The 12,682-nt window shown below is 41.0% G+C and overlaps 2 protein-coding genes and 1 pseudogene across 3 annotated transcripts; 1 reads left to right on the top strand and 2 right to left on the bottom strand.

Annotated features, from left to right (window-relative positions):
• Nucleotides 1–2,454: 2,454 nt before the first annotated feature.
• On the bottom strand, nt 2,455–4,579 carry LOC102790464 (uncharacterized; annotated as a pseudogene).
• A 202-nt stretch (nt 4,580–4,781) lies between these two features.
• On the bottom strand, nt 4,782–10,033 carry foxm1 (forkhead box M1). Of its 2 annotated transcripts, XM_087831098.1 has the most exons (9): nt 9,862–10,033; nt 9,048–9,496; nt 8,778–8,926; nt 8,348–8,539; nt 8,133–8,261; nt 7,812–7,871; nt 7,328–7,376; nt 7,032–7,204; nt 4,782–6,820 (listed from the first exon to the last, which is right to left on the bottom strand). In XM_087831098.1, exons 2-9 carry the CDS (start codon nt 9,454–9,456, stop codon nt 5,999–6,001), a joined length of 1,983 nt encoding a protein of 660 aa, XP_087687224.1. In that variant the 5' UTR covers nt 9,457–9,496; nt 9,862–10,033; the 3' UTR covers nt 4,782–5,998. The 2 variants fall into 2 exon arrangements, with proteins under 2 accessions (XP_087687224.1, XP_087687225.1); XM_087831099.1 differs by lacking the exon at nt 7,812–7,871.
• A 94-nt stretch (nt 10,034–10,127) lies between these two features.
• rhno1 (RAD9-HUS1-RAD1 interacting nuclear orphan 1) lies at nt 10,128–12,042 on the top strand. The gene is made up of 3 exons (XM_087830654.1): nt 10,128–10,326; nt 10,466–10,653; nt 10,813–12,042. The coding sequence occupies exons 2-3, from the start codon at nt 10,489–10,491 to the stop codon at nt 11,533–11,535; spliced, it is 888 nt and encodes a 295-aa protein (XP_087686780.1). The 5' UTR covers nt 10,128–10,326; nt 10,466–10,488; the 3' UTR covers nt 11,536–12,042.
• Nucleotides 12,043–12,682: the final 640 nt, after the last annotated feature.

The following is a 12,682-nucleotide window of genomic DNA, read 5'->3' as shown; positions in this document are numbered from 1 at the left end:
TTTCAAAAATGTGGGGATTAAATTGTGTTAAAATGTACAAAACAGTGATGTCATGTTTTGAGACGAGGACCCAGGCACAGAGAGACTTGATGAATTTAAGAATCTTATGATTTAATAAAGAAATTCGCAGACTTGCACAGAGAGGGTAAAATTATGATGACTGATAATGGAGATGAAGACAACAGACGATGAGGACAGGGAGGAACAGGGGTTTAAATGCACCAAGGAGGCAGTCAGAGAGAACTTGGGACAACTGGAGGCATTTAGGGATGCAGGGACTGACAGAGACGGGGAAGAAGTCTCATTGTGATGAGTAAAGTTTACCTTGCCTGGATGGGCAGCTCTCTGGGTGCTCAGCACCCCCAAAGCTCTGATCCTAGAATCGCCCCTGCATTAAATCATCAAACTGTAAATTATAAATTTTAAATTGTTATTGATCCCTTTACCCCGAGTCCTAAAGTGTATATTTATTTTCTTACTCTTCTTATATTTATTGTTTGTTTACTTTCACTGCTGTAACTGGAGCCTCGTCGTCTCGTCTCTCTATATACTGGACTGTATGTAGCAGAGATGACAATAAAGTTTACTTTGACTTCAGCAGCAAGCAGGTGCACCGAGGGCTCTCGCGCTCACTTTTCTTGTATAGAATTTCGAATTTCAAATTATAAGTCTGTATCATGATGTCTGGTGTTTTCGTGTTTGTTGTTTTGTTTTTATTTTGTTTTATTTTGCGAGTTGGTTATTAGACGCTGCTCCAGCCAGCCAGAGAATCCCCCGCCGCCCCGCCCTCTCCTCCCTGTGCCGCAAGCAGCAGGCGCACCTCGCAAACGGAGGGCGTCCTTACTCCCAGCAAATGGGCGATAGAAAACCGATCGGTGCCTATGCCATTCCCAGTATGCGCTGGCTGATGTCGGGGCAGCATGAGTACGAGCAATTTTTTTTTTTTTTTTGCCGATGTCCGTGATGCCGCCCCCCACCACGATGCCGCCCCGGGCAACCGCCCGTGTCGCCCGTATCTAAAACCGCTACTGTGTCTAGGTCATCCACACTATTCAATTGTGCAGTCCAGGATTGCTTCTTGCTTCCTCTATTCCCCATCACTGACTGCTAGTTCCCTTTGTGTTGTTGTCAAAATAAGCCCATTCCTCCGTTGCTCTGGGATGTGGGATATTGGCGTCGTAGTTTTGGCGAAGGCAAAGACAGACAACAAAATCTTCCTCTGTTGCAACTGGACAAGCTGGTTTTTCCTTCACAAGGCATCCACTCAGTTGCCAGCCCTTCTTGCCAGAAAAAAAAAATGATCTGGAAGGTGTTAAGCTTACTTGTAGCAGTAGCACTGACTGCACCTGCATAAACTCCAGGGCCCTGTTTCAGAAAGCCGGTTTAGTGCAAACTCTGAGTAAGTATACCCTGAGTTAACGAAAACTCTGGGTTTTCGGTTTCACAAAGCGAGTTTAGATTAATTCTGAGTGAGTTACTATGACGACACACTCCGTGAAGCTAACCTGCCCCCTAGCAGGTTTACTTCAACTAACCCTGACTTTCTCCGCCTCTTTGTCGGAAACCTGACTGTAGGAAGTGTCAGACATGGCGTGCCCCTTCCTTGAAGAGCCAGTAGATGTTGAAGCCCAAATTCTCCGCAGAGCTCTCCGCCGGGAGAGAGTGATTAGAGCGCGTTTGGACATTTTATCATTTCCTGATGATTTTCTGTGTGAACGTTACCGTTTTTCAGCACAATCTATAATTTATTTGGATAACATCCTCAGGCCTAATATTGCTCATGTGACACATCGCGGACATTCTCTCAGTTCTGTACATATTATTTGTATTGCACTTCGGTTTTTTTTGCAAACGGGAGCTTTCTGTATAATATTGGTGACGCTGAGCACGTTTCCAAGGCTACCGTCTGTCGGGCAGTCAGGAATGTTGCAGTTGCACTGAAACGTCTCCTGTACTCGTTTGTGGTGTTCCCCGGTCATAGACCCACAAGATTTATCAAAGAGGAATTCCACAAAATTGCAGGTATCAGGATGAACAAAACTTAATTCATGATGTGGTGATACTTGAACTACTACTTAAATTTTACATTTATTTTCAGGGTTCCCAGGCGTGATTGGCTGTATAGATGGCACTCACATTCCAATCATTGCTCCTTCAGTAAATGAAGGAGACTATGTGAACAGGAAGTCTTTCCACAGCATTAATGTACAGGTACATAGTTCCCTGGGCATGAAAGGGCATGTGACATTATTGTGGCATGTGTGATTCTTCACAACATTGCCACAATTAGAGGAGAACACTGTCCTTCTGAACCAAACATCAGCAGTGATCCAAACCATGAACATCCTGACCCTCCCACGGACATACAAGGTGGAAGAGCAGTCAGAGACACCATATGTCACAATCATTTCCTTTGACCCATCACCTCAACATGTTGAAAGAAGAATAAACAGATTTTTTGTTCAACTGGCTTTATTGGTTGCCTGTATTTCCTGTACACAAAGTATTAATAAGTATATTATTATGTTGTTCAAACACTGAAATAATTCGTCCATCTCTGACCACTTCACCCACCCTTAACTGATGTTCCAGCAGTAAAATCTCAATCTTGGTCTTTTGGATCTGCTGCTTGAAGTGTTCCATTTCCAAGTCGCATTTTTTTATTTTCTTGATCAAATAGGTCTTGTACAGCTGCTTTACAGGGAGCTATTGAAACACAGAAAATAGCATTGACATTCATAGTACATGCCTACTTAGGTTGGTTGTAAATCAGTGCTGAACAAAGATGTTCAGCACTGAAAGGTTTGTTGGAGAAGTGGCTGGACCCTCTTCATTTCCATCATCACTCTGTTAGAGACATAGAAAGTCCATGGTTTTATTATAGTACCACATTTTATTCAATTGTTATATTTTCCATTGTAAGATGTAAACCTCATGAAGTGTCTCTGTTGCTTCCTCCTCTGTAACAGCTGTCAATGTTTCTTCATTATTTTCCTGTAGTAAAGAAATTAAAAACATTGCTGTTCTACTGTAAACTCATATAATCTGTGGAGTATTAAGAGTACTCACAACTCCATGTTGGTCTGGCTCAACAGGAGGCTGCACCAGATGCAGTACACCATCACCATCAACTGATAATATATGAGGTTTATACAGGTCACTTATAACTTACAAGGGACCAAATGGCAATTAACAAACATATACCAATCACCTTACACTTCATTGTCATTATGCTCTCAAAGACAACCAAGACTGAGGGAAGGCAAAATCAGTAGGAAAATAACTTCACTACAAAATAATTCATTATGGTAAAGAGTTTATCAAATGAATGAGTAGCACTGCAAAGGTGACTGTGAAGAAAGGATGTATGCACATCATGTATTATTTTGAATTTACCTCTTATGTAGGCACTTGTGTCTTGCGGGGTTATTGACTCAGAGGATGTCCCCGCAGAGATGCCTTCAGCCACAGGGCGCCCACTGTTTTGGCTGAGGGCCAACTGCTCAGCCTCTGTGAGTGGTGGTGGAGGACCCCCACCTGTCTTTCAGGCCTCCGCTTTTTTTCTGTTGGCTATAACGGGTCACATTTGAGCATACAGAGTAAGCAAATATGTATGTGGAAGAGGGGAGTTGGATGCTCTTATCTTCAAGAAGAGGGGCCACGTCCTTCAGAATAACACACACACACATACACCTGAACCACTTTTATCTTCACTCCCTACATACTAACATTCCTCTGTTAATGAATAGACGTATTCACTGTTGTATTACTTTTGTATATAAAATAAAGGCAAGTGCAGGTACAAAGCGCACATCACAGGGCCCCCACTCTGGTGTGAGCGTTCTGTGATCATGCCCTTGCAAGTAAAAACTGCAGCGTCTGTGTGTTTCTACCTTTAGATTCTTAGCTGAATAAGTGTCTTTAGAATAAATCTCTTGACACTGTGTTACTTTTTTCCGCAAAATTTGCATGTTATCGGTATATGCTGCCATCAGAATTTCGGCCTCAAGCGCTGTAAAATACATTGACCGCGCCTTCTTTCCCTCCGTCTCCATGGTGACTCGCTTAATCTGTGCTCCACTAATCAGGGCTTTATGTATCCTCGTGCGCGCACTTAACTTGGGGTTAAAGCAACTCCGCGTTGATTGAACTAATTGTTATCAGCCTTTCTGAAACCGAATATTCCGAGTTGGACAGTTCGGGGTTACTCAACCCTGAGTATCATTTTTAACTCTGAGTTTTCTAAACCCGCTTTCTGAAACAGACCCCAGGACAGAACTACAAAGTGTTTGTTGCTGTTTGCGTTGCAGCTGCGAACTCTGCAAAATGTCCTGTGAGGTTTTTTTTTTTCAAGAGTTAATATTTTGGGTATGGTATCTTTTTTTTAAATTAAAAATACAAGAGTAAAGGTGCTTTTAGCATTTGCTGTTTGATACATCGTAATTATTTCAGTTTTTCTTGCAAATACATATTTGTGCTGCAGTGTCATGCACAAACAAACTATTATCTGAGAACCTCAAGATCAAACCTGTGTCAACATCGTGTCATTCTTTTGGTCCATTGGAATGCGGTAAGCCATCATACGCTCCTATTGGAAACTAAGAACATTACATGAAATTGCTTATTTGGACAAAAATGGGTAAATGATGTCATTTGTTTAAAAAAATATTACAAACTACCATTTTCATGCGGTGAGTTTAGAATAAAATCAATTTTACCCAAATTGCATAATTCAGTACTGTCACTAACAAGGAATTAAACATTTTTGAACAGACAATCTATGATAGTTTACACCTTTAATGAAATATAAACAGAAATACCTCAATGCATGGCAAAACCTCACTAAACCATCAAGTTTCACATCAACAAAGGACTAATGAGTCATTATAGGTATGCAACACTTTGTGGCATCTTTAAAAACAGGTATTTATCCTCCAGAGTTGGGGCTGCAAAAACTACAGTGAATATTAAACTCCAAGACTGTGTGGATGAAGTCACTGCATGCATTTTTTGTAGGTTAAAGGTGCCCTGAAAATGAGTGATATTAGCATACACAAGGACAATTACTGTGAGAATTTATGAAGTCATGTGATAAAGACAGTTCTACAGTTAGATAAAGAAACAGTCCTGTTCCTGTTAGTGCTATTCGTCAAGGCCTGTTACTAGCAATCCTCCATCACAATCTATTATTCTAAGTCAGCTCTAAGACGCTGACTCAAACTGCAGTGAAGCATCTTGCTGGCTGATCAGAAAATATCACATACTTTAAAATTTGTGTAGAAGCTAAATTATATATTAAAATGTGCAAATCAACATACATATACACTTACATATTTATCTTCTTATGCATGTTCTTCAAGAAGACAGACAAATAACACAAATAAGGAAAACCATAAAATACAAAGAGGCCCAAATATGTGAAGAAATTTAAAGAAAAAGAAGTGACACAGAGGCAATTATTGATTGATCCAATGAATGAAAAAGTCAGAGAAGTAAAACACATCAAACAGTAATTGAAAGTGGAGCATCCCTGCAATCTATTTAACTATGTTACATTTTCCCCCTCATGTGGTATCCAGAACTCTCCAGCAGCAAAGCAAATGTAAAAGAAACTTGAAGCTGAAAGCTCCTAAACTACTGCAAAAAGGAGGTCTGAATAAGTCTCCAATAAGAAGTTTAAAATGGCAGCATCAAGTGGGCCTTATTTGAAGTTGTTTTGGTATAATACCAGATATGCTTCTGAATATTTGACAACCAGAGTAAATTAGAGCACTCTAGAGCACTAGAAATTTCTTCCTACATCAACAGCCTCGCTTTCTATTGAGAGAAATCCTCTTCAATATGGACAAGTCGGATGGTTTAAATAGTGTCAGATCTAGATTTGTTTCTGTCTTGCTGCTTTGGTGTGGGCCTAATCATGTAGTGTTTACATAAAGAAAAAAAAGGAAAAAGAAACAGGTGACACTGCTTAGCCATAGAATGTGTTTCGGCCCTCTGGCTACTTCAACTGAGGGATGAACTCAGACCAGCTGATGTTCGCCATACCAAAGTCGTCATCATCCAGACCAGAAAAGCTAATATCCACCAATATCTTGCTCAGGCTGTCGTTCATGGTATCCAAAACGAGGCCCTCTGTGATTGAGCGATTGGCTGCTGTGGAACTGCCTCCCTGCAGAAGCTCTCTGGAGCAGCTACTTTTGAGGCATTCGGTGGGCGACTCTGCTGGTCCGGTCACTCTGGAGGGAGCAGATGTGAGCAGCTCTCTTGGGGAGTTAAACAGAGGCAAGTCTTTAAAGGGAGTGCTGCTGAAGCTGAAGGTGGTGTAGTCATGTTGTGGAGTAACTGTGGGACCACCTGGTGTACGAATAGGGCTGAAGTCCAGAATATTTTGGCTTCCTTTGCCCACCGGGGTCACTTTCCAAGACTCAAGTGCAACATAAGAAGGTGGCTTGCTGGGGGTGGATGAGGTCAAATGGCTGCTACTTTTTATCGGGGTTTTGAATGAGAACTCCCTATCTGGGCTTTCCTGTCCGTGCTTGTCTTCATCCAGCTCAATATGTGGATTGTCCTGGAATGTCGAAGCATCGGAGGCTACGCCAGAGTCAAAGAAATTACTTTCGTGGCAGAGGAGAACAGGCTCTTCATTCACAGAGAGAACCAAACGCTGTTTGCGCCGTGAGCTGCTGGCTTGTCTCTTTGGAGGAGCTTTGGGGGTCTCGCATTTAATTGGAACACATACCAGCTCCTCCTTCACTTCTACCTTAAAGTCCGTATTCTTCTGAGGAGATATCATCACAGCTGGGGAATCACTTTGTGTCACCTGTCAGACATGCAACCATTCCCATTAAAATCTTAGTGGTATGGGTGAAGTTCATACTCATCTCTATGCACATAATGTTGTCAATGTAAACTGTAGGGAGTTCCAAGAAATACTTGTTTTGAAAAGCAGTTTGCAACTTGCATAGCTTATGAAGTAAAACAACAACAACAACACATTTTTAAAAAGCTGAAATATATGAGAAATTCCTTACCTTCGGTGCGATGCGGACTCTCTTTGCTGCTCGTGAACTGTTACCCCTCTGCTGGGAGCAGGGCGGAGGAAAAGGGGTAGAAGTGGAAGGCAGGTAGATAGAAGGAGTGACGGGGAGCTGTATGGGCACCAAGTACGAATCGGTTCGAGGCAAAAGAGGTTTCATCTTTCTCTCTGAACACAGAAAACACAACAACATTGCACTACACATTTCCAAACTAAACAGCAATTTGCCAACCTCTGATTTTTCTCAAGTCTCAAATTTATAAAACAACTCATACATTTCTTTTAACTCACCAGAGCTAGTTGGTGTTTTTCTTGCATCTGGAAGTGTCCTCTTTTGGTGCTGTGAAAAGTAAGATGAGACAGAAATTATATCAGTTAGGAGCCTTACTGTGCTGCCACCTAACAACACTTGTAACTTGGCGTTCTGTCCAAAATTTGGCCCTTGATAACTGACCCTACGCCTTTACTGATATGAGAGGAATAAAAGTTTTATGATTGTATGGATACCAGACATTAGAAGAAACAAGTGCTCTTAAAGCACATTAGCCTTTCAGACTGACTTCAGCCTCTCTGCTTTCCTGCTGCTCTCGTCTCCTCCTGCAACAAAAACAGGTGTAGCTACAACCTGTGGGTCTGAAAGTCTGGTGACAAATAGATTCATGAACGTTCAGATTTTTCTGGCCCTTCTCGGCTTACTGCTGCCTGAGTGCGATTTAAAGATGGCTCCTGAAGAACTAAAAAAAAGAAAAAAAGAAAGGGGGTAAATCAGTCTTACTTGATTAGCCAGTAAAAGCATTGGCACAGGAACAGTGGCAGTCACTGGATCACAGCCCGGCTACAGAGAGAGATGTGAAGTGAGATTAGGGGGAAAAAAAATAACACGAAAAATAACATGAGGAATCTCAAAACACTCTAAAGGTGTCAGCCATAAAAAAACAAACATTTGAAAGACAAGGATCCAAGCAAAATCATTATATAAACACAAGGTAAAACAATAAGCATTTAACAAGCATTCTTGCAACAAAACATTCAGGCTAAGTAACACAAACGTTCCCAGATATCACCGATGTAAAAGCAATGAGTCAGCTGCACTCACCTTGTACACATGATCAAGTGTGAGGCATCGATTGGCTTCAGGTCGGATAGTCCAGAAAGACATTTTACCATCTGGAGATGTTTCACGAATGAACATGTCATGCAGAGATAGGTTATGGCGGATTGAATTCTGCAATTATAAATGAAAAAGTATTTGAAAACTGCTGCCTGCTGCAGAACTGGAAACATATCACACTTTCAGCAGCTCTGAATTACCTTCCAGCCTGGTTTGGCCACATCTCTATAGTAAGGGAAGTTGTCCTCAATCCACATGTAAATCTCTTTGAGGGTCATCCTCCTGTTCTTTCTGCTATTGATAGCAAACTGGATCATGGCCATGTAGGAGTATGGTGGCCTCTCTGAAATGGGTTGCTGAGGAGCTTCTACACTGGTATGTGTATTGTGTGCCTATATGACAAAAAACAATCAACAGTTAATAAATCTGACAGTGTGACTATTTTTTTGCAATCAGACTACTATTGCTGTTATTGTAAATCACAGCTGTGACCAACTTGTCAAGAAAGGGTGTTAAGGGAACATGTAGCAACATGTCTGGGGTCAGTGTTGCCTTCACAAAAGTATCCCCCCCCCCAAAAAAAAACCAAAACACCCCAAAGCAGGTAAGAGACAAGAAAAAGCACTGAACCTGAAAGGTCTGTGATAAAGGTTTTTGGTTCTCCTTGCTGCTGAGCTGCTTTGTAGAATTTGGCTCCAAGGCACATGTGCTCATCTTACCCAACCACTGAATGTTGGTAAGGCTGTCATCCAATGGACCGCAGTTTACATCCTTATTCACTAGTATCAGACAAAGAGGGAAAAAAAGCACTAAATTCCACACTTATACATTAAGCATTATCCTAAACATTAAAAAAAAACCCTTTAAATTAGGATTTCATTTCAGTTAGAAGTTTGTCACCTGGGAAATTGCGTGTAGTTTCAGCTTTAACTGTATGTCCTTCTGTACTCTTTGTAGCAGCCGCTTCAGCAGCAGACTGAGAATCAAGTCCAAAGTCCCACTTGTTGCCACTCCCACCTCCATTCAGAAGAATGAACTTGTTTGGGCCCTGGGCACCACATTCCTTGCCTTTAGCTGTGAGGGCCCCAATAACACTTTGAAGATTTGCTTTTTCCGGAATGACAACCACCTGAGTATCAGACTTGGATGGGTGGTCCATGATGCGGATACCATCAGAAAAGCTCTGAGCGGTAGCTGGTTTTGACGGTTCTTTGGAGCCTGATTCTCCAGGCTGTGAATCCGTCGCATTTTGATGAAAAGGCAGTTTTCTTCTTTTAAGAATCAGGGGTCTCCTCGGGCTCCGTCTCATGGTCAGATCATTGAAATGTGCCAAGTTGTTCAGGGGTATTCTGCACACGCGCGCGCGCGCGCACACACACACACACAAAACTACAAATGTGAATGAACAACGAAGATTAACAGTTACAACAAGAGTAAACACTAACAATAACGTTATATAATAGCTACGGGACTCGAGAAACGTTTGCCCCCCTAACCATTTTGACAATTATTGAAACATTACCATATAACTTACATTAAAGTCAGCAACTGATTTGTGTCGTTATAGCTAAACAAATTCAATTTTTCCAGCGTTAGGTTTTCTTGCACCTGACAATAAAAGCTAACGCTAGCGTACGCTGAGGTAGTCTGCTAAGCTACGTTAGCAAGGTGCCTAGTTCACTACACTGCTCCAACAAACGGCAAAAAACCTGACCTTCATATTACTGCGAAGTTTCAGAAGATTCCGTTTAGCTTGAGTCCAACCTGTAATGGTTCATATTCGTGTTTAAAATAACCGAAAACATCTAAAACAGTCTTTTATTTAATGTTATTTACATGACGTCAATACGATTCACAAGCGATTTTGAATTTTGGCGCTGTGGGTGCGGCCTCCCGTCACTTTGATCACGTGAAATTTTTGAACCAATAGCAGATAGGATATCGACGTCACTAGAACCAATCAGAAAAGACAATGGCTACGGTAGATGGCAGTAATGCACATATGAGGTGGTTTGTCAATCCCCAACCTAACCAAAAAGAAGAAGGGGAAGAAGACCCGGGAAATAACAAACAAAAAGCAACAAAAAGATGAAAACAAAGCAGGCAGAGAAAAGACAATTTACACTAAAAAACTAACTTTTGATATAAGTATTTATTGTATGCAAATAAGCACATTAAGGTAAGTTTAATGTCGTCTTAGCACCCACGAGCGAGTATATTCGGTTTGGTAGTAACAGAATATAGTTTTGGTTTGGTAGCAACATCTGGTTATTTGCGGACATTTGATGCCTCAATTGATCGTGTTTTTATTCCAACAGGTGTTCAGTGATGATTTATCTTAATGCCCAGAAAAGTTACAAAGACAGCAAAGCCTTCGCTGCAATTCTTGGAGCGGCCTTTGTGTGGAGCCAAACTCCAAAATGTGCCCGAAGTCCGAGCAGCACTCAATGCCAGAGATTTCTTCACAGAGGCAGAAGCACAGAGCAGCTCAGCTCTTAATTCCTGGGTAAGCTGTAATGAATACTTTTTAAAGTGGTGTGGACTATGTTTTTCTTAAAAATTATTTCTGAACATAAACTTGATCTTCATATGCTGGAATTTCACATAATAATTTTCACATATGACTACATGGATTATTTTGTTTAATTTGCCTTTAATATTTCAGGTTAGGCCACAATTTGACATTTCAGTTGCAACTGCACCTCCAGTGAGACGAGGGAGGAGAAAGTGTCAGTCTGCCACAAGCATCTTGGATAGCTGCAGTCAGCTGTCCAGGAAAAATAGTGTCTGCAAATTCCCCCAATTACTGTTTAAAACAGGGTCAAAAGACCAAACTCAGCAACCAAAGGGGATCTCCAAGAAGAAAGCTATAGAGAGTACTCATGTGGGAAGGAAACCTGCCGAAAGGAGAAGGACAGTTTCAGCTGCACAGTGCTCTAACCTATCAAAGGGACAGTTTGCCTCAGTAAGAAAAAAGAGTGCTGAAACATTCTCAGACGACACTTCATCCCACCAAAGATGTTTGGTTGAACCTGACAGACCATCTGTGCAAGTGTCAAAGAGATGCAGAATTCCAGCAGTCTGTGCTTCAACACTTCCCTGTGAAGAGTTTAGCACCACTGAAGTCAGCAGTGTCTGTCCACCTCCTGATGTGGACACTCCGAAAGCAATGGAGGAAAGGAACATTTCTCCGTCTACCCCCTGTGGACATCTGCTGCTGGCTCAGCCGTGTACGCCTCCATGTAATGGGTCACCTGACATTTTGGTGGCTGACACACCAGAGAGGGACTATGGAATGAAGGTGACATGGAGAAGAAGAAAGAACTTGATGGTGTTGTTAAAACAGAGGGGCCATCTCTCTGAGGCAGATGCTTTAATTCAAAGTTGATGTAGAGATTGTAAGATTTGACTGTATTCTCATTTTAGCTGCAGATTAATTTCCTGTTTATTGGTTAATTGACTAATTGTTGCAGTTCTAAACATCATAATGCCACGTCTGACAAAGTCTGTTATGAACCCCCCTGAACAACATTTTTATGCATGAGTTTAAAATATAACTTTAGTAAATTAGTTTAATGGGTGTATCTTGTGACAGACAGATTCTAATGATACTGTACTGTTTTATAAATTATGTTATATACAGTAGATTTAATCCTCACTTGTGGCAACATATCTGGATTGTTATTCATATGCTAATGGATTTTGATAGCAGGCATATGGAAGAATGTTTAATCTATATTAACTTTAACTGAAATATCCAAAAAATTAAGAGGCACAAAATAAGTACTCAAGTTAACTGTGTGATCTAACGACTGGTCTTCTGAAGGACCATTTAAGATTGTTTTTGATGATTCTGGTGTGCAATTTAAAAACAGGCATAAAATAAATGTTTATTGATTGTGTTATTGATTATTGAGTAATCTCTCAGGCTTCCTGTGACCCCTACATCTGGGATTGCTCTGCATTTGTATCCCTTCTTCTAGCATTCCATTTATTGAGACAACATCCCAGATTGTGATTGGCTCTTGGTAAGTCGAGACGTCACACTAAAAGTGTTGACCCTAAAAGAGCTGTGCTGATCCCTGGATGCATCCCTTCTGAAACGAAAGATGAGCATCAGCAGGTGAAATAAGTGTTTAACAGTTACAGTGACACAACCGTTCAAAGACTTTCCCACCACTGAAAAACACTAGTTTCCATTTATGTTACATGGTAGATCATGGTAGATGCCAGACCTGTAACTTGCAGGTTTGTGAGTAGTTAGATATACCATTAATTCAGACTACCTCACAGCAGTGTTAACGTGTTCCACAAAAACATACTTTGACCCACATTTAGTTTGCAGTAAAGTTATATTCCTATAATTGCAGTTGGGTTGGATTGGACAGGTGGAAATTTAGCTGGATGTTTTTCTTCTAAAACTTTACATTTGTGACAATTCATTGCTAATTCATTCGTATACATTACTTGCATTTATATAAACTTATATTTATATAGGTTTTTATTTATATAAAATGAAAAATAAAACCCCCTCC

Source organism: Neolamprologus brichardi, chromosome 17, assembly GCF_056152115.1.
Source record: "Neolamprologus brichardi isolate AB-2024 chromosome 17, ASM5615211v1, whole genome shotgun sequence".
NCBI lineage: Eukaryota > Metazoa > Chordata > Actinopteri > Cichliformes > Cichlidae > Neolamprologus > Neolamprologus brichardi.
The sequence above is the reverse complement of the archived record's forward strand: the minus strand, read 5'-3'. Positions and strand labels throughout refer to the sequence as shown.

Excerpts from the sequence above, each read along its gene's own strand:
- foxm1 (XM_087831098.1), bottom strand. The coding sequence starts at position 9,456 with ATGAGACGGAGCCCGAGGAGACCCCTGATTCTTAAAAGAAGAAAACTG. Across the intron at positions 7,377-7,811 it reads TGCTTTTACTGGCTAATCAA|CACCAAAAGAGGACACTTCC; the intron begins GTAAGACTGATT and ends TACTTTTCACAG. Across the intron at positions 6,821-7,031 it reads GAGTCCGCATCGCACCGAAG|GTGACACAAAGTGATTCCCC; the intron begins GTAAGGAATTTC and ends CATGTCTGACAG.
- rhno1 (XM_087830654.1), top strand. The coding sequence starts at position 10,489 with ATGCCCAGAAAAGTTACAAAGACAGCAAAGCCTTCGCTGCAATTCTTG. Across the intron at positions 10,654-10,812 it reads GCTCAGCTCTTAATTCCTGG|GTTAGGCCACAATTTGACAT; the intron begins GTAAGCTGTAAT and ends TTAATATTTCAG.